The sequence below is a fragment of the Zeus faber genome (assembly GCF_960531495.2).
Source record: "Zeus faber genome assembly, chromosome: 2".
In the NCBI taxonomy this organism is placed as follows: Eukaryota; Metazoa; Chordata; class Actinopteri; order Zeiformes; family Zeidae; genus Zeus; species Zeus faber.
In genome coordinates, this window is record NC_137189.1 from 27,014,679 (window position 1) to 27,037,090 (window position 22,412).

The 22,412-nt window shown below is 43.1% G+C and overlaps 1 protein-coding gene across 1 annotated transcript in view; it reads right to left on the bottom strand.

Moving 5' to 3' along the window:
* The window catches only part of LOC307247687 (DNA-binding protein SATB2-like), a gene marked incomplete at both ends in the record, with an annotated part of 73,196 nt that extends 58,149 nt beyond the window's left edge, over positions 1-15,047 (bottom strand). Inside the window, 7 exon segments of the mRNA XM_080023810.1 lie at positions 611-713; positions 1,699-1,822; positions 3,264-3,390; positions 8,479-8,688; positions 8,919-9,052; positions 9,148-9,188; positions 15,042-15,047. Of these exon segments, the coding sequence (XP_079879936.1) occupies positions 611-713; positions 1,699-1,822; positions 3,264-3,390; positions 8,479-8,688; positions 8,919-9,052; positions 9,148-9,188; positions 15,042-15,047 (745 nt within the window).
* Positions 15,048-22,412: the final 7,365 nt, after the last annotated feature.

The window sequence follows — 22,412 nt, forward strand, 5'->3', positions numbered from 1 at the left end:
TGTCAGTGGTTCTAATGTTGTGGCTGATCGGGGTATACAGTATATAATTGTTTTTATATTATTCCCATGATATATATATATATATATATATATACACACACACACACACACACAAACACACACACACAAACAGGTACTCCTCACTTAATGACTGAGTTCCGTTCCTACAACCAGGTCGTTAAGCGAATTGGTCGATAAGGGAGGAGCCGTTATTTCACGGTAAGGGGGCGTGGCCATTGCGAACGCTAGTGTAGTGAATACTGACAGACTGTGGGAACGACACTGAGACTGAGAACAGTGATGAGATGCATATAGTGTATAAAGTATATATAGTGTATATAGTATATATAGTATATGTATAGTGTATATCGTGTATATAGTATATATAGTATATATAGTATATATAGTGTATATAGTGTATATAGTACATATAGTATATAAAGGGTGATGCGTGTTGAGATGCTTGATGCTGAGACACCATGGTATTGTACGCAGTGTACAATACAGACTGGTCAGAGAGCTGGTGGTAAGTCTGAATGGTGGTTAAACAGGTAGGTTGTTAAGTGAGGAGGTGCCTGCATATAAATTCTGACGGAGGTAAGGATCTTACCTTTGAATCGTTTGTTTCTCCTGAACCAGCGTCCAAACTCCTGACACTGAGAGGACGACACACTGACGCAGTGAGAGCTGCTCAATATGGCCGACATCACACTCTGACAGATCCACATACAGAGAGACAGAGAGAGAGAGAGACAGACAGACAGAGAGAGACAGACAGAAATAGAGAGATAGAGACAGAGAGAGACAGACAGACAGAAAAAGACAGAGAGATAGAGACAGAGAGACAGAGAGAGAGACAGAGCGAGACAGAGAGAGAGAGACAGACAGACAGACAGAGACATAGAGAGAGAGAGAGAGACAGGGAGAGCAATAGAGAGGGCAAGAGAGATAGAGACAGAACGACAGACATGCAGACAGAGAGATAGCAACCAGACAGAATGACAGAGGAACAGAAGCAAAGACAGACAGACAAACAGAGACAGAGAGAGACAGACGGAGACAAACAGAGAGAGACAGGGAGAGGGACAGACCGATAAAGAACATATAATTATAATCACATTATAATTAAGAGAAGCCATCATTATGTACTAAACAGCTGCATGTCTAAAATGCCCCCCCCCACACAGACACACACACCCTCGATAATCACATCATGACGCAGCAGTGTGTGTAAATCACTAAAAGATGAAATGACACACTGCTCAGGAATGATTACAGGGTGTGTGTGTGTGTGTGTGTGTGTGTGTGTGTGTGTGTGTGTGTGTGTGTGTGTGTGCATGTGTGCGTGTGTGCGCGAGCGTGCGTGTGTCAAACCAATGGAATGCACGACATCCAGTTCTTCAGAATTTAAGTAGTTTTAAAACTCAGTATAATATTATCCCTCTATCCATCTGTTGTTCTATCTATCTATCTATCTATCTGTCTGTCTGTCTGTCTGTCTGTCTGTCTGTCTGTCTATCTATCTATCTATCTAATTATTGTTCCTATCTACAGTATTGATCTATCTGTCGTTCTAACTATACGTTGTGCTATCTATCTCTCCATCTATTGTTTCTGTCTGTCTGTCCATCTATCCTCCCATCTCAGACTGTGATAGAGGCCTGTGATGCTGTTACCATGGTAACGGTGATGCTGTACCTGGGACAGAGGACAGTCCTGGTCCAGGACATTGGAGCTGGAGTCCCTGAGCATTAGGCTGAGGGCCTTCCTCACCGTGGAGAGGGTCCACTGCTCCGAGGGCAGCTGCTCCAGCCGGGGCAGGCTGGAAAAGAACTTATTCCATGAATAAATCACATTACATTATTATTTATTATATGTTATTATTATATCGTATTGTTATATTTGAGTCGTGCCCATTATTTACAGGTTTACATGCAGGGTCTGGGGACCTATTACCCCAACTCAACTCCTAGAAACACACACACACACACACGCACACGTTCACACACACACACACACACACACACACACACACACACACACACACACACACACACACACACACACACTCTAACTAACTAACTCAAAACGCAGACAGACTTAACAACAAACAGATGAACAGTGTAAACCAAACCGCACACAGACACAAACACGTGCGTGCTCCAAAACAGAACCACACCCTTATCACTCTCACTGATGTAAACACTATGTTTAAATCAAATGCACGTGCACGTCAAGGATGTGCACGTCAGGGATGTGCACGTCAGGGGTGATTTTACGTCACGTGACATGACTGTTAACTGGCGATGCCTTCTTAGAAATCGACCATTTCTTCCCCATAGAAAGTCAATGGGAAACCTGAAGAATGAGTGTAAAAATGTTTATAAAATTTTATAATAACAACATTCTTTGAAGATAAAATGTAAAAAAAAAAGATAAAAAATGTAGGACCATACAAAACAAACATGATGTAAATATATTTTTGGGGGGTGCAATATACCAAAAAAAACCAACTTAAAAATAAACAATAAACAAGTCAACCTCTTTCTCAACAGTTTGAAATGTAAAAGCATAAAATCTGTTAGAATGAAATAAAAATTGAGGTCAAAATGTCCTTACTTTCCAAAATCAAAAGGTTAAAACTCGACACAGAGATACAAACCCAAACACACACCGAGCACACACACAGGCACACACACGCACACGCACACGCTTCTAATCAGGCTATTCAAACATCTCTGTCCCTGACACAAGAAAATATGAAGTAAGTATTTTTTCTGTTGATTTTTTTCAGTACACGAATGAATGAAAGCAAATTATGACATCACTTCCTTCTTCACATCACTTCACATCTTGTAAGGAATTACAGGTGAGTAATCTGTGATTGTATTTGTCATGCAATGATTTAATATAATGTAAAATATCCAAGTACATAACACCACATAAATGCCACATAAGATATTTTTAGGTTTATGATTAACCACAAAAACCAAACCTGAACCTGAAATAAATAAATGTTTAAACTAAATAACATTGTATTTTAAATTACATTAAATTAGACACTCATCATCAGAAAAGCCTTAAATAGGAACAAGTAACAATAAATAAACTGTGTAATAATAATTATTATTGTTATTATAATTATTACTGTTGTTTAAATCATTCTAATTATTGATATTATTAAGTTATTGTTTATAATTGTTGTTTATATCATTGTTATTATCATAGATTTTTACATTATTGTTATCATTATCATTCCTGACCTGGCCAGCAGGATGTGCAGCGTCACCATGTGGTAGACGTCCAGCAGCATGTCGGCCACCGTGGCCTCAGGAGCATCCGTCAGGAAGTGGATGGGCATGGGCTTCCACTGGCCCACCTGAATGATGCCTGGACACACACACACACACACACACACACACACACACACACACACCAATATGTATAAAGACACTGGTGATGATGCAAAGCTGTAAAGTGGTAATCCGTAACATTATTTTATTCAGAAAATCCCATATATCACACACTGTTTACCTGACACGTTCTAGAAGGAATCCATTCAATGTATTTGTGTTCTGCCAGTGCTCCTCTATATGCTGTTTCTGTTGGTGGTGGCAGGGTCCGCCCCACCAAGCAAGAAGTGAAAGGCAGCCGCGGTGAGTTACAATAATACTGAGAGCAACTGTTATGTTAAATCTCACTGCAATATAAAATGTTTTCTATTAAAAGGGATTTTAAATATGACGACATTTTGACGGGAAAGCAGAGAACTGAAAATAAATTTCACACAATAAGAGTTAAAGTGGATTTCTGTAAGATTATTTTGTAAAAAAAACCCCGCATATTTGGTACTTTATTTGGATGGCACCTGTAGCGCAACATGATGGTGATAGGCTCCGATGCACACACACACACACTCACACACACACACACACACACACACACAGGCCCATCTCTGGCCATTTTGCCGCCTAGATCGCCTGCGTTCTTTGGATTGCCGGAGCGACTCCATTTCCTTATACGCGTAGCTCCCGGTGCGTAATAATAATACGGAGTAAACTAAAATAGCTTTCATCCAAAACAAAAATACACTGTTTTTATTTGTTGTATTTGGAGGAAGGGGGCACAGGAATGCACATTTGAACGCAGCTCGCGCAGAACACTAGCGCACTGAACGCGCCGTTGACGCTGCACATACATGCTTGTACGCACGCACGCACACACACACACACACACACACACACACCTGAAAGCATACAATGGCAATGTCACCACACCATGATCATGTATGTTCTCTGTATGTCCTCACAATTCGAAATATATTTACAGTCGTTCTGTCAATTCCTCATCATGGGATGGGCCCCTAGCGGCCACTGGGCCCCGGTGCAGCGGCACCGGTTGCACAGTCAGTACTTAAGCCAATGGCTGACACTTGATAAGACAGAGCAATTCCATGTATTTGCATTATGCATGTGCTCATCTATATGCTGTTTGCATTGTTAGTGGTGGGGTCCGCCAGACAGCAGCGATGGTTTTAGGTGAAGAACAGCTGCTTGTGGTCAGTAAACTGTCAATGTGGAGGAACATTCACAAAAAATACCAAAAATATCCAAACCACCTCATGTGACCAAGAAAAAGCAACAAATGACAAATGGAGCAGAAGAAAATGATGGTAAACCTGGATGTTTACAAAGGACACAAAAACGTTGCAGTTGAATGGAATTCAATGGCAGTGGGTCGCATGCGGCCCAGGAAGCGATGCATCATCATGGCAGTGAAGCGTACACAACTTTATCTGAGCTTCTCTCATTTTGTCCAATTGTCTCGTCCAAATGTCCACCGCAACCCACACCCATAAACACTCTTCAGACGTGTGTGTGTGTGTGTGTGTGTGTTTGTACGTGTGTGTGTGTGTGTGTGTGTGTGTGTGTGTGTGTGTGTGTGTGTGTGTGTGTGTGTGTGTGTGTGCGTGTGTGTGTGTGCGTGTGTGTGCGCGCGTGTGTGTGCGGTCATAAACGGTGTGTTCATCGTGGGCTGTAAAAGTTGGGAGATACAATGGAGCAGTGATTCATCCTTATCAATTAATGGTCCTATCAGCTTTGGGAAGAGACTGTTGATATTATTAAGCAGCAGCGACGCCGTGTTTATAACCTACGTGAGCTACGTGCTGGAGACCAGGCACTGCATTTGGACTCTGAGGGACTTTTCATTTGGACTTTGAGGGACTTTTCTTTTAGACTTTGAATTTGGAATTATTCAGGGACTTTGGCAGTTCTAAATGTCTGTTACAGAAAAAATAACTAGGTTGTCACCCGGATATTTGTTCTGTAACAGACATTTTTTTTAAATGGTTGGATCGGATCAGGTGTCAGGATGGATCACCCAGGTCCCAGAATTTGCCTGGTCCCGCTGACCCATGAAGGCCTCAACCACCCCACCACCGACCCGCTATGTTCTCCACCTGGAACCGCCATCCTTGGCCCCGGCGACCACTTTACCCCCGTCCCACCGGCCGAGGCTGGAACGCAGAATCTAAACAAAGCACTAATCGCATTACGAGCTGCAAAATGAAATGCAGACTCCAAGCAGACATGCACGCCACAACCATGTATGTGTGTGTGTGTGTGTGTGTGTGTGTGTGTCTATGTGTGAGTGTGTGTGTGTGTGTGTGTGTGTGTGTGTGTGTGTGTGTGCGTGTGCGTGTGCGTGTGTGCGTGTGCGGGCAAGCACGCCCCTTTGCATGAGAACGGTGGTGATAAAGAACAAAGAGGCCGGCTGATTAATCAGAGGAGAAACGTTAGAGTCGTCTGAGCTAAAAACAGACATGATCGCTCTGTGAAGGAAACTCCATGAGCTCATTGCTTCCTTCGCTGGAGAGAAAACTGTGTTTTCTTTGTGTTGATTTTGTCGATTTTTTATTTTTAGTCTATCTGTCAGATTTCACATGTTTGACACATGCCTCCGCTATGAGGAATGCAGTGAAAATAAAGTTTTGTTTGTGTATTTTGCTCGGGGAAACGTCCAAATAAAGACAATTTGTCGACAGACTTATAACTCAAACCCTGACATCATGGCCCCGACCAAATGCCCCATTGCTCAGAGTTTTCTCTGCCGATATGAATATGCACGAAGGAAACGTTTAAATAAGGCATTTTGTCTACAGACTTTAAATTCAACACAAGGCCTGACAATAAGGGTTGCCCAGTTGCCCCAGGCCCAAAGCAGATCTCGGCCATTGTCAATAATTGTGTGCTGTCTGGTTGCCCCGTTATAAGCGCAACAGTGAATGATAAAAATGTGAAACAAGCAAGAATTAAATATCGATCATAATGATATGGGATCAATGTCACTCAACTATAAAATGATAAAAATTTGGGCAACCATTGTGTCAGTCTTGGCAACCAAAAGCGGATGCGTGGTTGGCAACTCGGTAGAGAAAGTACTTCTAAAGGTTCGGATCCCGGACATTTCGGAACGATTAAACAAACGTCATTTTAAGGATGGTCTCCTCTTAGAATTGTAAGTCGCTATGTAGTCGATTTTTAAAAGTTGAAGGACTTGAGGCTAAACCTTGATAAAGAATAAGTGTAAACAACAAAAGGTCCCGTTCTATCATTAGACAGGCTGACTACCGAAACAGGGAAAATGTCTAAAATAAACATTTCCGTGCGAGTCAATTCACCTTAAGTGTATAATTTTCTGGGAATACAATTTTGAACGCATGCAACCTTGGTCGGGCCAGTGGAGTTATTTTGATCTGGATTCAAACTGCATTCCGAGACGTGCAGTTAGATTTTGTTATATTTAGTTATGTTTCCCAGTAATTCATCTTAGCCTGTATTCAGTCCCGCAGCGTAAAACACGGGTTCTAAACAAGCAAACAGCTCTTGTTTTAATAAGCTTAACCCAATTAAAAGATGGCATCCTGCGCCGGGCGGAGGGTTTAAAAATAAAAACAAAAATAAAAACTCTGCCCCGGCCGGAGTTATGCAAAGACTCTGCTCCGTCTGCGGAGAAAATAGAAAATAGACGAGATTCTGTGTAATTTTGGTCACGGCCAAAATTGAGGGGACGAAAGGAAGAAAAACAGATTATTCATCTGAATGGAAGAGCCGCTGTGGACAAAACACATACTGCTTCAAAAGTAACACTTTATGGGATAGGTTCGCGCGGGAACGTTGTTCACTCCGCTGACGAGTGAAGTCAGGGGTGACGTCCAGCCAGCCGCACGTTACCAGCAAAATGAATCCAACATGGTGACCGGGTCTGGAGGGGATTATTCAGTGATAATGAGCGTCTGGCTGCACATTATCCTGCTTATTACGCAGCTGACTAAACTTACTAAATACTTACTGAATAAAAATACACTGAGACGGAAAATTGATCTGAAACGATTTTACAACTAGTATGTCTAGTTTAAGAGGTTCCACTGAGAAAAATTGTCACACTCTCTTTCACTGTCGTTTCTGTGTGGCATCGCAACTCACGAACGATGCGTCGAGCAACTCTTCTTCATGACGCGGGAGGCGGGAGTCACTCCGGCAAAAAAGAGTCATTCGTCCGCGACGCAGCAACTGCAGCCGGTCGCGCAGGCCGAACTGGGACGCGAACCCCGAACGAAAGAGAGCCGAGAGCCCTGAGTCACGCAGGCGGCGACAAAGCCGAGGCAATGACTCCTGAACTCGAGGACGCGTGAGACCCCCGAGCCTCAGCCCGAGAGAATTCCATTCACCGCTCTGAGTAGCCTATCCCATAACTCTATTCTCTTTACTTCTATTTTGTACCCTCACTCTGTATTACCTTTTTGAGTCTTGTTTTATTTATATTTTATTTTATTTATATAACTCTATTCACTAACTGCATTACGTTTAAGGAATCAGTTAGTTTCAGTTATTTAGCTGGGTAGGAATTAGGTTAGCTATTATGTTCGGTTTAGTAACTATTGTGCATAATCTCCGGGTGCGTTGCAAAGACATTTCACTGCATATACTGTATGTATGAAAGTACGTATATGTCTGTGACGAATAAGTCTCTTGAATCTTGAGCCGACTCTTCTGTCTTTCCTTCAGCCGAAGTTACACCGACAATTGACTCGTAAAGAGTCTAATCTCTAAAAAGAGTCAAACGTTTCATCACTGCTGTAGGTAGCATTAGCATGTAGGCGAAGTGATACAAGGGAAGTGAAACCAGAAGGTGAAGTGGTTGCCCATGACAACGGTCATTATAAACAGCTCATTCAAAAAAAAACAAAAAAAAAAACGAACCGCTTGTTGCTGCTATGGACCAATCAGAAACCAGTATTCCACAGAGCCGCGGGATAATAATGAGATAATCTGTTGAGGATGTCGCCGTAGTGGGGACAAAATCTGAACTTTAGTGTGCAAGTTAGCACACACGCACACACTCACACACACACACACACACACACACACACACACAGCACGCACACGCACCCACGTGCACACTCCGTGCGCTCACCTCGTGCCCCTCGTGCAGTGCTCTGGGAGTACCCCAGTGCCACCAGCACCGTCTCCACCAGCCTGTTGAACAGGATGTCTTTCCGGACCAGGACGAACTCGGCGTGCCGCTCGCGGCGGGTCTCCGCCCCCTCGTCACTCGGCCGGCGGGCGTGCACGGCGTGGAGGACGTGCACGTGCTCCACCACGCAGAACACCGGGATCATCAGGCCTGAGAGAGCGAGGGATGGAGAGAGAGAGAGAGAGAGAGAGAGAAGCCAGGAAGTAGACAGTAGCGGTGGTGAGACGGAGGTGAAGTATTTTGTGTATTTTGTCTCTTGAACCCATATACTGTCGCTTCAAATCCCTATGCATCCCTCCATTGTTGTACGTATGCATCTATAGTTCAGCCTCTGATTGACCTGTGTGTGTTTCTCACGCGTGTGTATGTGTGTCTCTGACCTCCCAGTGGTTTCCGTGGCGACCCGTCGTGTCGTGACCCCGCCGGGCTCCCGTTGACCTCCGCACGTCCCGCCTTGCCGGGCGGAGGGGCGCAGGTGTCCGGGCTCCCCCCTCCCTCCCCCCCGTCCTCCGGGCTGGCGCCGTCCCGGGGCGGGGAGCTCTTCTCACCCCCTCCCCCACCCCCTCCTCCACCTCCCCCTCCTCCGCCTCCGCCCGGCTGCTCCATCACCCGCCAAAACCCAGGGTGGACCCCGGACCAGGCCTGAGGACCTGCGGGGGGACGGGGCGGGACAAACACGTCACGTTTCCACACGCGATCCACACGTGTTCAATCATAAACATCACACATTGACGCCGATGGAAACAAACACCAGGAACGAACGAAACATCTCGACGCCGCCGGAATTAAAGAATCAAATCACGTCACATATGAACACCGAGACGCCGACGAGGAGGAGGGCGCCTTCCCCCGTCAGCTCCCCCGCAGAGTAGAGACGGAATAGATGTGGAGCAGAGGGAGAGCAGAAGGCGGTGGAGCCGAGCGGAGGGCGCCGGGGGAAGAGCGCGACGGAGAGTTGAGGTGGAGCAGAGAGAGCGGACGGAGGTAGAGTCGAGGGAGGCGGAAGATCTCGAGTAGAAGGGGGGGGTGGAGATAGGGGAGAAAGGAGGTGGAGATAAAAGTGTGATGCGAGTAGAGAAGAGGTGGAGTAGGGCAAGAGTGGAGGGAGAGTAGAAGTAGAGCCTCCCCTCCCTAACCCTCTCTCTCTCTCTCTCTCTCTCTCTCTCTGTACCTCATGCTCTACCTCCATCTCCGTCCTTTTTCTCATTCTCTACCTCCACCCACCAAACCCCCCACACACCCCCACCCCCCCCTCCCTCCCTCCCTTTGCTTCCCCAGTTCCCATCGGGTCTGCTTTTAATAAACACATTTTCGGCGGGCCATGTTTAATATTGTATACCTCCCCTCCATCTCCCTCCCTCCCTCCCCCCTCTTCTCGTCCAACCAGAGCGATATTAAAGACGTTAATGAGCGGTGGAATTATTGCCAGACGTTTGAAAGCGAGGGAGACGGGGACTGAAAGAAAAGAAACAAAAGAAGAAGAAGAAGAAGAAGAAGAAGAAGAAGAAGAAGAAGAAGAAGAAGAAGAAGAAGAAGAAGCAGCGTGACAGGAGCGGTGACGCCATTAATCAGCCCCGGCGCTCGGTCGACGGTTACATTACGACGAAAGGAGAAGAAAAGAGTTTCCGGCCGAAAAACAAAGCAATGCAGTAAAGACGACGCGTGTGTAGAGCGCAGAGTACACGGAGTTGACCGCCTCTCAGACGTTTGCGGCGGCATTCCTTCTTTCAAACGGAGGAGGATTTTGTGGTTTAATAGGAGGTTCAAATGCAGAATGTGCTTCATATGAGAACATGGATTAAAGACCGTCAAATATGTCTGGCTCTTCTGGGGGGCGGGTTAAGATAAGATAAGATATGTGTTAAGTAACACTAATTCCGGGGTGGTATCCAGCAGAAAATACATTAAGGGGTTAAGAAGTATTTAAGAAGATTAAACAGTATCGAAGAAGGTGCTGAGAAGTATTTCAGAAGGTGCTAAGATAAGATAAGAACACCGTGGGCAAATCCAGGAGGAAGTACTTTCGAAGGTTAAGAAAATACTTAACCTGGAGGTACATGATCCCAGGGTGTTCCCTTTTTGCATACGTCTTAGCTAATCTTATCTTAAATACAAATAACAACATTGTAACCGCAAAGTAAATGGGAGTTGGTGGGACTAAATAAGGAAATCCAAAAGCAACTTCCTGTTTTCTTCACAATGTTCATGGTCCCAACGCTCAGATGCTGGTGTTCCCATGCAGATTACGGGTGGATTTGGCGTTAATAATCCATTCTTCTGTTCAAATATGAAACAAAACTTACACACTGTACGGGACAAAACAAGTTTAGAGTTGATGGCAACAAAAATAAAAAAATAAAAATCAAAGCTTAATTATATTTGAAAGACCACAAACAGAATGTTTTTTTCATCAACATCTGTTTTCTGGTGTTAATGTGTGTCTGAGATGCTCTTTAAAAGAGCAAACATAATCATGCTAAGTGGTCGGTTGCTAAATACTAATAATCATAATAAAGAATTTACAGTTAAAAGACAAAACAAGCTCTGACCTTGGTTAGGAAGAGGTCACGTGCTTGCACGTACACACACACATACACACACACACACACACACACACACACACAAACACTCAAACTCTTGAACACATACGAACACACACAAAAATATACATTAACACACACATATGAACACACACACACACACACACACACACCAACACTCACCTGCATACACACACACACACACACACACACACAAACACACATACTAGAAAATATATATGAACACAAACACATTCAGCACAAAGAAAGACACAAAAAGCACACACACAGACTTGCCCACGAAAGAAACCGCACTCACACACACAAAGACACACACACACAAACACACACAAACACACACAAACACACGCGCACACAGCTGTGCACAGAGACACACACACACACACTAATACAAACCACTTCAATCTGACACTGAGCTGCTGCTGCAGCACACACACGCACGCAGCCACCCATGCACACACACACACACACACACACACACACACACACACACATATTAAGCTTAATTTTACTACACACATGGAAGCCAAATGGAGACAGACCAACACGAATAACAGTATATAAAAATACTGTATATATATATATACAATTACACACATATATATATATAAATATACACATATATATACACACACATACTGTATATACTGTATACATAATACAATAATACCATATTTCAAAACAGACTTTTAACCCAAACAGTGGAGTTTCTGAAAAGTAAACGTATTTTAATATATTGTATTAGGTGATGGGTGTTGTGGCTAAATAAAACTTAAGTATATAAACTTAAATAAACATAGAACGTTGTGAAATTATGTGAAACGTGAAGACGCAGAGAAGTTGGGACCAAATAAAGTTTCAACTGTCTTCTCTGGAAAAGATTTCAGTAAAATCAAATAAATCAAATAGATAAAAAAAAAACAAGGCTCATTAAATTAACCCCACAACGTTTTGAAATGAACAGCATCAAGTTCAAACGAAACTTTGAATCCTTCTTGAATTCTCAGAAAATAACCCAAGAAATCAATGAATGCAGATTAAATACGAATGAAACACACTATGTTCTATCTGAAATTAACTTTACATTATCCCAAAACACATGAATAGACAAATAGAACAAGCTGAGGCTAAAATGTAATATATTGGAAATAAAGTCATATAGAACAGTTAATTACAAAAAAAAAAATATATATATATATATAATAATAATAATAATAATAATAATAATAATAATAATAATAATAATAATATTTGTATATGCATTTATTTTTATTTTCTTTCACTAACAAACCTCATGTTCCTTCACACTAATACTGAATTAACCATTTCCCCCTAATTCCAGGAAGAATAAAATCAAAAGTGATGGTTTGAATTTTATTTTTTTAATTTAATCAATTGATTAAGATTTGTATATAAATGTTCTCTTGGGACAGATTGCCACCTCTTGTCGTCAATGTATTTTTTTATTTTCTTAAATTCAGGATTTTCAACAATCTCCAAATATCGGATGCAACACATTGTTTTTTATGATTTATGTATTTGATGTCAAAATAATTTTATCCGATGTGGTATCAATTCACTGAATCTACACAGTGTAAAACAAAGTGTTCATAATTAGCCTCAGAATTGATCATTCCTCAATGTGATAAAAGATGGTTATATTATATATTAGAGTGAAGAGCTGTAATTGGAATTCATGATGAAGTTCCATTTTCTCATTTTTATCTGCTTTGTATATTTTCCATTTGTTTATAGATTATTTCCATAGAATATTTCTAATTTATTTGGGGTGAATTAGAAACTTTGAACTGAATTTTCTACCAGAGATAAATAAAGTGTTAATGAAAAGTGATTAATAAGACCTCATTTTAATTTAAGGACTTAATGCTTAAAAATAATTCCGTAATTATTTATTTTACAATTATTAGTAGTATTATATTTAGTAGTAGTACAGTAGTAGTAAAGTGGTAGTGTAGTATAGTAGTAGTTTTACATTTAGTAGTGGTAGCATAGTAGGATTAAAGTGGTAGTTTTACATTTAGGAGTAGCATAGTAGTAGTAAAGTGCTAGTATTACATTTAGTGGTAGTATAGTAAAGTGGTATTGTGGTATAGTAGTAGCATTACATTTAGTAGTAGTATAGTAGTAGTAAAGTGGTAGTATTACATTTAGCAGTAGTATAGTAGTAGTCAAGCGGTATTGTAGTATAGTAGTAGTATTACATTTAGTAGTAGTATAGTAATGGTAAAGTGGTAGTATTACATTTAGTAGTAGTATAGTAATAGTAAAGTGGTAGTATTCAATTTAGAGTAGTAGAGGTATAATAATATTAAAGTTGTATTGTAGTATAGTAGTAGCAGTATATTTTGTAGTAGCACAGTAAGTACAGTAATAGTAAAGTGTTATTGTACCAAGTAGTAGTATAACATTAAGTAGTATAGTATATTAGTAGTAAAGTGATAGTATAGTACTTAGTAGTAGTATTACTCACTCTTTACTCGCTCTCTGAACCTGGAGTCCGTGCAGAATATTTTCTGTCCATTGAAGCAAAGTAGAGAATCCAGGACGGAATGAGAGAATAGAAAGAATGAAGAGAAATAAACAAACAAATAAAGAAAGACTAGAAAGAAAGGAAGAAAGAAATAGAGAGAATGGAAATAATGAATATAAATAAACAAATAAAGGAAGAATAGAAAAAAATGAATAGAAATAAACAATTAAAGGAAGAATAGAAAGAAAGTCAGAAAGAAAGAGAATAGGAAGGGAAAGGAGTCCCAAAGTTTTAACAGAGCTGTAAAAAGAGACTGAAAGAGAGGGAGAGAGGGAGGAGTGACAATGTAGAGAGGGAGAGAGGGAGTATGTGTGAGAGAGAGAGAGAGAGAGAGAGAGAGAGAGAGAGAGAGGGAGGGAGAGAGGGAGGAGTGACAATGTAGAGAGGGAGAGTGTGTGTGTGAGAGAGAGAGAGAGAGAGAGAGAGAGAGAGAGAGAGGGAGGAGTGACTATGTAGAGCGGGAGAGAGGGAGAGTGTGTGTGTGAGAGAGAGAGCGAGAGAGAGAGAGAGAGAGAGAGAGGGAGAGAGGGAGGAGTGAAAAAGTAGAGAGGGAGAGTGTGTGTGAGAGAGAGAGAGAGAGAGAGAGAGAGAGAGGGAGGAGTGACTATGTAGAGCGGGAGAGAGGGAGAGTGTGTGTGTGAGAGAGAGAGCGAGAGAGAGAGAGAGAGAGAGAGAGCGAGAGAGAGAGAGAGAGAGAGAGAGCGAGAGAGAGAGAGAGAGAGAGAGAGAGAGAGAGAGAGGGAGAGACAGGGAGGAGTGACTATGTAGAGAGGGAGAGGGAGAGAGCAAGAGAGAGAGGGGGGAGTGACTATGTAGAGAGGGAGCGAGAGAGACAGTGAGAGGGGGAGGGAGGAAGTGTCATGAATCTCCCAGTGTTTATATTTGTTTTCATGTTTTATTTTCATCTGGTCATTTCCTCATGTCATGTCACTAACCTCCATGTCATTCCAGATCCCTCTACTACCTTTTGCACCTGGTTCCCCGGCCTGCAGCTCACTCCCTGTTAGTCCCTCAGTATATAAATTAGTCCACTTCCCTGTGTTCTCTGCCAGATTGTCTCTAGCCTTACACTAAGCTTTCCTGCACTACTTCCTGATTCCTGTACTTTCCGTCCGAACCTCTGCCTGATTCCCTGGACTCAAATTCTCTGCCTGATTCCCTGCCTGAGTCCTAATTTTTATTTTATTTTTTTTTTGGAATAAACCTTGTGGACTTTGACCTTTTACCTGATAGGTTCTGAGTCAGTGAGTGTAACAGTACACGTACGCCATGGTGAATGTTTGGAGGCTCTCTGTGACAGGATCCAGCGGCTCACTATGGTCAGTCAAACAACAGCTGCTGCATCATCTACCAGTTCTCCTGCCTGTGCCGCTTCCAGTCCGGAAACTCACCCTCATGGTACCTGCCGCTCCTTCTTTTTCTTATCACACCGAGAGGTCACAAGTTGCTTGCATGGTCTCCCAGCTCAACGGACGGGTTCGGGGCTGAGGTGCTGCCAAGTGGGAGGACCTCTGCTCTTCAGTGACAGCCTTCTCTGTCCCATCTCCGGGGGTTTTGCGCCCACGCTACACTTGGCTGTGAGGCTGCTTGTGGACTTATAAGCTGCCCCAGGGTAGGTGAGTTATGGACTATTCCATTGAGTTTCGGACCTTGGCTCGTGACACCTAATCCACGGATTGGCTTGGGAATGAGTTACATTCTACAATATTGGGTTCCATTCTACAATGGAGTTCATATTATGAACTTATTGTAGAATGGAATCCAATATTACTGCAACTCCGTATGCCTCAGATCTGCTCTGTCTGCTGTCCCTAGTTCTCCTACTCCTGCAGAATTCCCTGACCCCCCTCTGGGGTACCACCTGAGTACTTGCCACTGAAAGAGGTGTTCAACAAACGTCGGGCCACCTCGCTTCCACCTCATCAGCCCAGGAACAAGCAGTATTGAGCTTGTTCCTGGTTCTATGCCCCTGAAGGGTGGACTACGCTTACTGTCCATCCCTGAGACGAAGGCCATGGAGGCCTACGTCCAGGAGTCGTTGGCGACGGGTATTATTCGACCCTCTTCACTTCCAGTCGGAGCGGGCTTCTTCTTTGAGGGGAAGACGGACAAGTCACTGCAACTCTGCATCGATTACCCTGGTCTGAAAAATATAACGGTGGAGAGCGGGTACCCACTTCCACTCACATCCTCTGCTTTTGAACTCCTGCAAGGGGCAACCATGTTCTCTAAGCTGGATCTCCGGAACGCTTATCATCAGTCTTTGGTCTCACCAAATAGAGGACGTTCTCAGAGACTGCATTAATGTATTTGTTTTTGTCTACCTTGATGTCAGCCTTATCGTCTCCAGATCTGAGCAGGAGCATGTCCGCCACGTTAAGTCTGTTCTCCAGAGGCTTTTCAAGAACAAGCTGTTCGTAAAGGCAGAGAAGTGTGAATTCTATGTGCCAGAGGTCTCCTTCTTAGGCTGTGTGGTTGCTAAAGGGAATGTGCGGATGGACCCAGCCAAGGTCCAGGTGGTCGTTGACCACCAGGGCGGCCTCCAGGAAGAAGCTGGAGCAGTTCTTGAAGGTACATCTGGAACTAGTCTGGTGGCGGCACCACTCACTGCATTGACCTCCCCAAATTTTCCTTTCCTCTGGTCACATGGGCGGACCTTCAGTTAAAGAGATGGTTCACCTCCTCATCCATTCTCAACCTGCCTGGCCCCTCCCGTTAGTTTGTGGTGAAGGTGGACGCCTCAGATTCGGGCGTAGAAGCCATACGCTCCCAGAATGCTGCTGTCGACCAATAACTTCACCCCTGTGCCTTCTGCTCTCGCAAGTTATCCCCTGCAGAGTGCAATTAGGACATTGGGAACTGGGAGCTGTTGGCAGTCAAGATGGCGCTGGAGGACTGAAGGCACTGGTTGGAGGGAGCGACTGTTCATTGTCTGGACTGACCACAAGAACCTCCGGTCAGCCAAGCGGCTTAGTCCCAGACAGGCCAGGTGGGTTCTGTTGGGTTTTTTTTTTTAATCGATTTGACTTTTCTCTTTCATCCCGCCCGGGATCCAAGAACACCAAACCCGACACCGTTTGTCACGTCCACCAAGCTGACGGTTATTCTTCACAGCCAGAGGAGATTTTGCCCCGGTCCTGCATAGTCGGTGTTGTTACCTGGGAGGTGGAGCAGAAGGTAAAGGACTCTCTTTCTAATCACCCACCTCCCAGCACTTGCCCTGATAAGATTCAAGATTCAAGATTTTTATTTGTCACATACATATACCTACTTCCATACATATATGCAGGGTGATAACCGGGTTCTGCAGTGGGGACACTCCTTCTGGTTATCTTGCCCTCCAGGGGTAACCAGGACTCTCTCCCTTCTCCAACAACATTTCTGGTGGGAAGTCAAGGATTGGGAAACCTGGGAGTTTGTAGCCACATTACATTACATTACATTTAGTCATTTAGCAGACGCTTTTATCCAAAGCGACTTACAATTGTTCAAACACCGACGGACGCAGCCATCAGGAGCAATTAGGGGTTAAGTGTCTTGCTCAAGGACACTACAGCATGCTAGCAGGAGGAGCCTGGGATCGAAAGCCACAAGTCCTGTATGCTCACCAAACACGAACTCCCATCAAGACCCAGCCGGTTTTATCTTCTTATCTTTGGTTGTATTTTTAATATATGGTTAATTTTTTTTTTATATACTTGACGTGTAAGTATATATTTTTATAGACTTTCAAATGCAACATTTATATTTTTCAGTTTCAATGAGTGAGCGTGAGATGTGAGAAGCTTAATTTAATGATATTATTTTATATATTTTGCTCTCACATTGGAAACACGTATCCCGCACTCCAACAATAAGAATGATTGGATTCTTATATTTCACTTACATCAATCTGCTTATTTTGGAAGGACTTAAAAATGACTTAAGGATACAATGAAATATATATAGATGAGGAAACATATGTTGGGGTTGAGGGGGACGAGGCATATCTTTATTCATATATACAGTATATTTGGACTTTAAGGAAGCCTTGTTATTAAACTCCATAAAACATTCATGGCGTATGTATCGATACATGTTTTCATCTCCCTGAGGCTGTGAACTGAATATACAGTAGAATAGCGCGTTCTTGTAAATCTGTGGACCTGATGGAGCGTGCTTTGGCGCCCTCTACTGGAATAAAGAGATTACTGAACTTTGTGATCGACGGATGACCGATTCACTGACTCCAATCTGGTTCTATGATCTATTATTTCATATTTTTATGACACTTTTCTTTTGAAATGATCTAGTCAATCTGAGCATTCCTGGATTCATCATTCTAAAAATAAACAACAATAAATTCTCACCGGAGGCGGCGTTTCGGCTGAATTTCCAAAAGTACATCCACTTGAAAAACAGCCTGAAATGGTTTGTTTAATCTACTGCAGTTCAATGTTTTAATCGAATTATTTTTCATTGCTTCTGTTTAATTTCTTCTCCCTTTTCACCCCCAAACACTTCTTACGGCGGCCGCTTTTTTTCTTTCTTCCCTATTATACCTTTTCGGCCCCGTCTCCACAACGATTGGATATCCTACAGTTTATTATATTTTATTATATTATTATCATTATTTGATGATATATTATATTAGACCTGCTACACATTGACAGAAATTGAATCGGTTTTTAATCACTGATTTTAAGTTCATGATTGTGTACTAAGTATACGATGTGACAATTATTAGTACCCAAGGAATTATGAGGAATAACAAAACAAAACATGATCCTCACTTCCATCGGAACCTTTACGCTTGTGCAGATAGCTCTGATGGTCGACCCTCCCTTGCCTTGGATTATTATGGAGTAGTCTTTCCACAGCCAGGAAGAGGGGGTTCCACCTTGTCGCATTCGTGCGCAGCAGCTTGAGGGAGCAAGTATCCTCAACAGTCTTGGCTGAAAGTGTGGATCTTCCACATTTGTTCCAAAGTGCAGAAAATGTTGAAGGGTAAGCTTTTTTTTGGAAGGCCTCATTGGATGTTGCTTACCCTGCATCCACCGTAGATATTCGATTGAGTCGATAGCAAGCGCAGCGCTGGTGCTTCGGTAGCTGGTGCTCTAAACCGCCGTCTTCATTCGGAAGCGCTGACACATCAGCAAACAGCTCTTCACGCCCCTCTTGATACTCTTCGATCACTTTTTCTCCTGGCTGAGCTCCATCATCATCATCATCATCATCATCATCACCACCACCACCGCGGCCGCCGCTACCACCACCGACAGCATTGTTGTTTTCTTCTTCACCAAGAAACTTGAAAAGCTTTTAGGAAGTTTGATCCATTGTCTGCTGTTGTTGTCACAATCACAGTGAGAGTGTCAGGGTCCGTCCAACGGGCTGTGACGTCGATGAAGCTCCGTCGTCTGAAAGACCAGCAGTCGGTGGTGGTGGCAATATGGTGAACTCCCCTCATGGCCACCTTCATTTCTGGAGCCCTTGGGATCACGTCATCTCACCACAGATTCGTCAAAGGACTTTTGAGACATGATGCTGGTGCTCACTGGTGTGCTTACTGGTGGAGGGAGTCTCGTGAGCTCCTCTTGGTTTTGTTGATTTCAGCCCTGCATATTTGATAAGCTAGTGTATGTGCTTCTTCTGAAACAATAAGAAAAAAAAAAAAAAAAGAGAGACATCACTTCAGGATTTTAGCTCAAACACTTTAAAATTAAGAAATAATGTATCTTGTAGCAAGCATTATCCAAGGGTACATTTAATTTAATGAGGTACATAATTAACACATTTTCCCACTAAATTAGTTTTTTTCCCAATATAAATATATGTATATTTATTTATTCAATTATTAGGGTATGCATAGAGGCACTTGATGCTGCTCTAGCTGTGGCTCTGGCTCCATCTCTGGGACATGGCTGTGCTTGTTCAGAAGCCGCAAAAATAAAACTTCAAACGTCAATCGTCCTTCAGTTTGAGCAAAAAGAGAATAATAAGCAATAATGGCTGCTGTGGAAATGCTCTTAATTGCTCCTAAAAGTTCCGTGTAGAGATTTAAATGTTATTCAGTGTATTTCAATGTAATTACAGAGTGTGTGCTTCACAATTTACACAGTGAGAGCTCCTCCACATCCATCCCATAAATCAAGAAAAAATGAAAAAGAACAACCTCCCTCCAGCAGAGAAAAGAGAAGTCATTAAAGGTTATTTCATGGAGAGAAGTGTGTCTGTGTCTGTGTGTGTGTGTGTGTGTGTGTGTGTGTGTGTCTGTGTGTCTGTGTGTGTGTCTGTGTCTGTGTGTGTGTGTGTGTGTACAAAAATGGAAAAAAAAAATCGAAGTCCCAAAAATAGAATTGAAAACAAATGGGGACAAATTAACTTATTGCAATTTAATAATAAACAGTAAATCATTTTAATCTATAATTTAGCTGTATACATATATTTGTACCTAAATATTTATACTTGTACATATAGATTTATACCTATATATTTATACCTGTGTACACACTCACACACACACACACACACATATATATATACACACACACACACACACACACACACACACTAGGGCATTTAAGTAGAAACATGCAATGGTGATTTCCTCATCTCAAACAATTTACTGAAACAAAAGCCAACAACAGTGGTGGGTTTACCACAACAAAAAATGTCAATGTCTCAATAACTTGTCATGTGCCCTTGAGCATCAATTAGAGCTTGACAACCACGTCTCATGCTGTTCACAAGTCGACTTATTGTCTGCTGAGGCCTGGCCCCCCACTCTTCTTGAAGGGCGGCCCTCAGGTCATTGAGGTTCTGGGGCACAGAGTTATGAGCCTCTACACGGCAACTCAGCTGATCCCATAGGTTTTCTATGGGATTCAGGTCTGGAGAAGGTGCAGGCCACTACATTTGAGGTGCCCCAGTCTCCAGCAGCCGTTCCCTAATGATGCCACCTCCATGAGCTGGAGCATTGTCCTCCATGAAGATGAAATGAGGCCTGTGTTGTTCATGCAGGGGCACAATGACTGGATTAATGATGTTATTCAGGTAGTATGGGCTTGTCACTGTACCATTCACAAAGTGTAGGACAGTTCTGTATTGACTAGACACACCTGCCCACACTGTAACACCACCACCACCAAAGGCTCGTCTGGTGACAACAGTGGCTGATGCGTAGCGCTCTCCTTGACGTCTCCAACATCGTTGGCGGCCATCATTTCTGCTCAACGTGAATGGACTTTCACCAGAGAACAGCACTGAGGCCACTGGTCCCTCGTCCAGAGTAAATGCTCCCTGGCCCGTGCAAGACGATGATGCCTGTGCCTGGTGGTGTGGTCAGGTACCCTTGCAGGTCGTCTAGCACGCAGACCACGCTGATGGAAACGGTTTTGAATGGTCTGACGTGACACTTGGGTGCCTCTCATCTCCCTTAAATGTGCCTGGAGTTGAGTGGCATTCATCATCCGGTTCCACAGGGCACTGTTCACAATGCAGCGCTCATCAGTGTGGGATGTGGCCAAAGGACGTCCACTTCTATGCCTTTCTGTGACTCTTCCAGTGTCTCTGTATCTCTGTTGCAAGCTGCTGATGACACTCTGTGACACTCTAAGCTCAGTGGCCACTTCCCTCTGACAACATCCTGTGTGAAGCCTCGCAATGGTGAGGTACTGTTGATCAGTTGTTAGGTGTCGTATCTTTGTCTCATGATGTCAAAATGTGAACAGCATGATGAAGAGGACTGTTTAAATACCAATTCTAATTGAACCAGGAAATGTATTGGTTGATTCATGGATCAAACACCTGTTGTGAATTTTGCCGTTCAGCTCCTTGTTAGAGAACAGCAAGTTGTGCAAAATGACCTGAAACATTGAACAGTTGGACATGTCAAATTAAGTTCACCTGCAAAGGTTATAGTGCATTTTAGCTTCATCCTGAAATTTCACCCCAAAGCCGAATATCCCTAACTTTTTGTGAGTAGTGTAGGGTATATATATATATATTTGTTTGTTTTTAAGCAGCACTATGTAACTTTTGGGATTGGGCGCCCCTACAGTTTCTGAGTGCAATTGCATGTTAACGCCACTGTCGTGAAACTCGGTCCAGTGTCTGAAAATAATTTATTTTACCGGACAAATTTGAACCTTGTCAATGTTACAAACGCAAATATAATGTACACCTAGGTTACAGCGCCGCTTGCATGGACCTCGGCGCTTCAGCGAGCACTCAGTGCACGGCTCCCCTTGAGCCTCTCTCCCCGCAGCTCCCCCGAGAGGAGGCGCGGGGATCACCCCCCAGCTACCGGTGTAGGTACCACATGTGCTCGGCCTGGCAGATCGGCTCGCACACGCGGGTGAAACAAACCCTGTGGTGCAATGAAAGTGTGGGCCAGCGAGTGCGGGTGCCGGGAGCACCTCTGGCCCGTCTTATCCGTCCTGTTGGGAAGTTTGTATGAGTATTATAACTGGACATTTTGACCAGCAAGTTTTTGTTTTTTTTTCTATACATTTTACCAGGCAAAAAAACAGTAATTACCGGAGCATCAAGAAAGTAGTGCCGTAAAGCGTAACCCGGTTTTCACGAAGTTACATAGTGCAAAACAGGGGTTTTGGGGGGATGGGTGAGAATGAAAGAGGTGCCATTCTCTATATTACAAGTCAGTGTGCCACCAAAATGATTCTGAAGCTGTTATTTTAAGGTAAAAAAGTTACATAGTGTTGCTTTAAGTTGTTAGAAAATAATACATTTTTATACACACATTATACATTTATATCTCT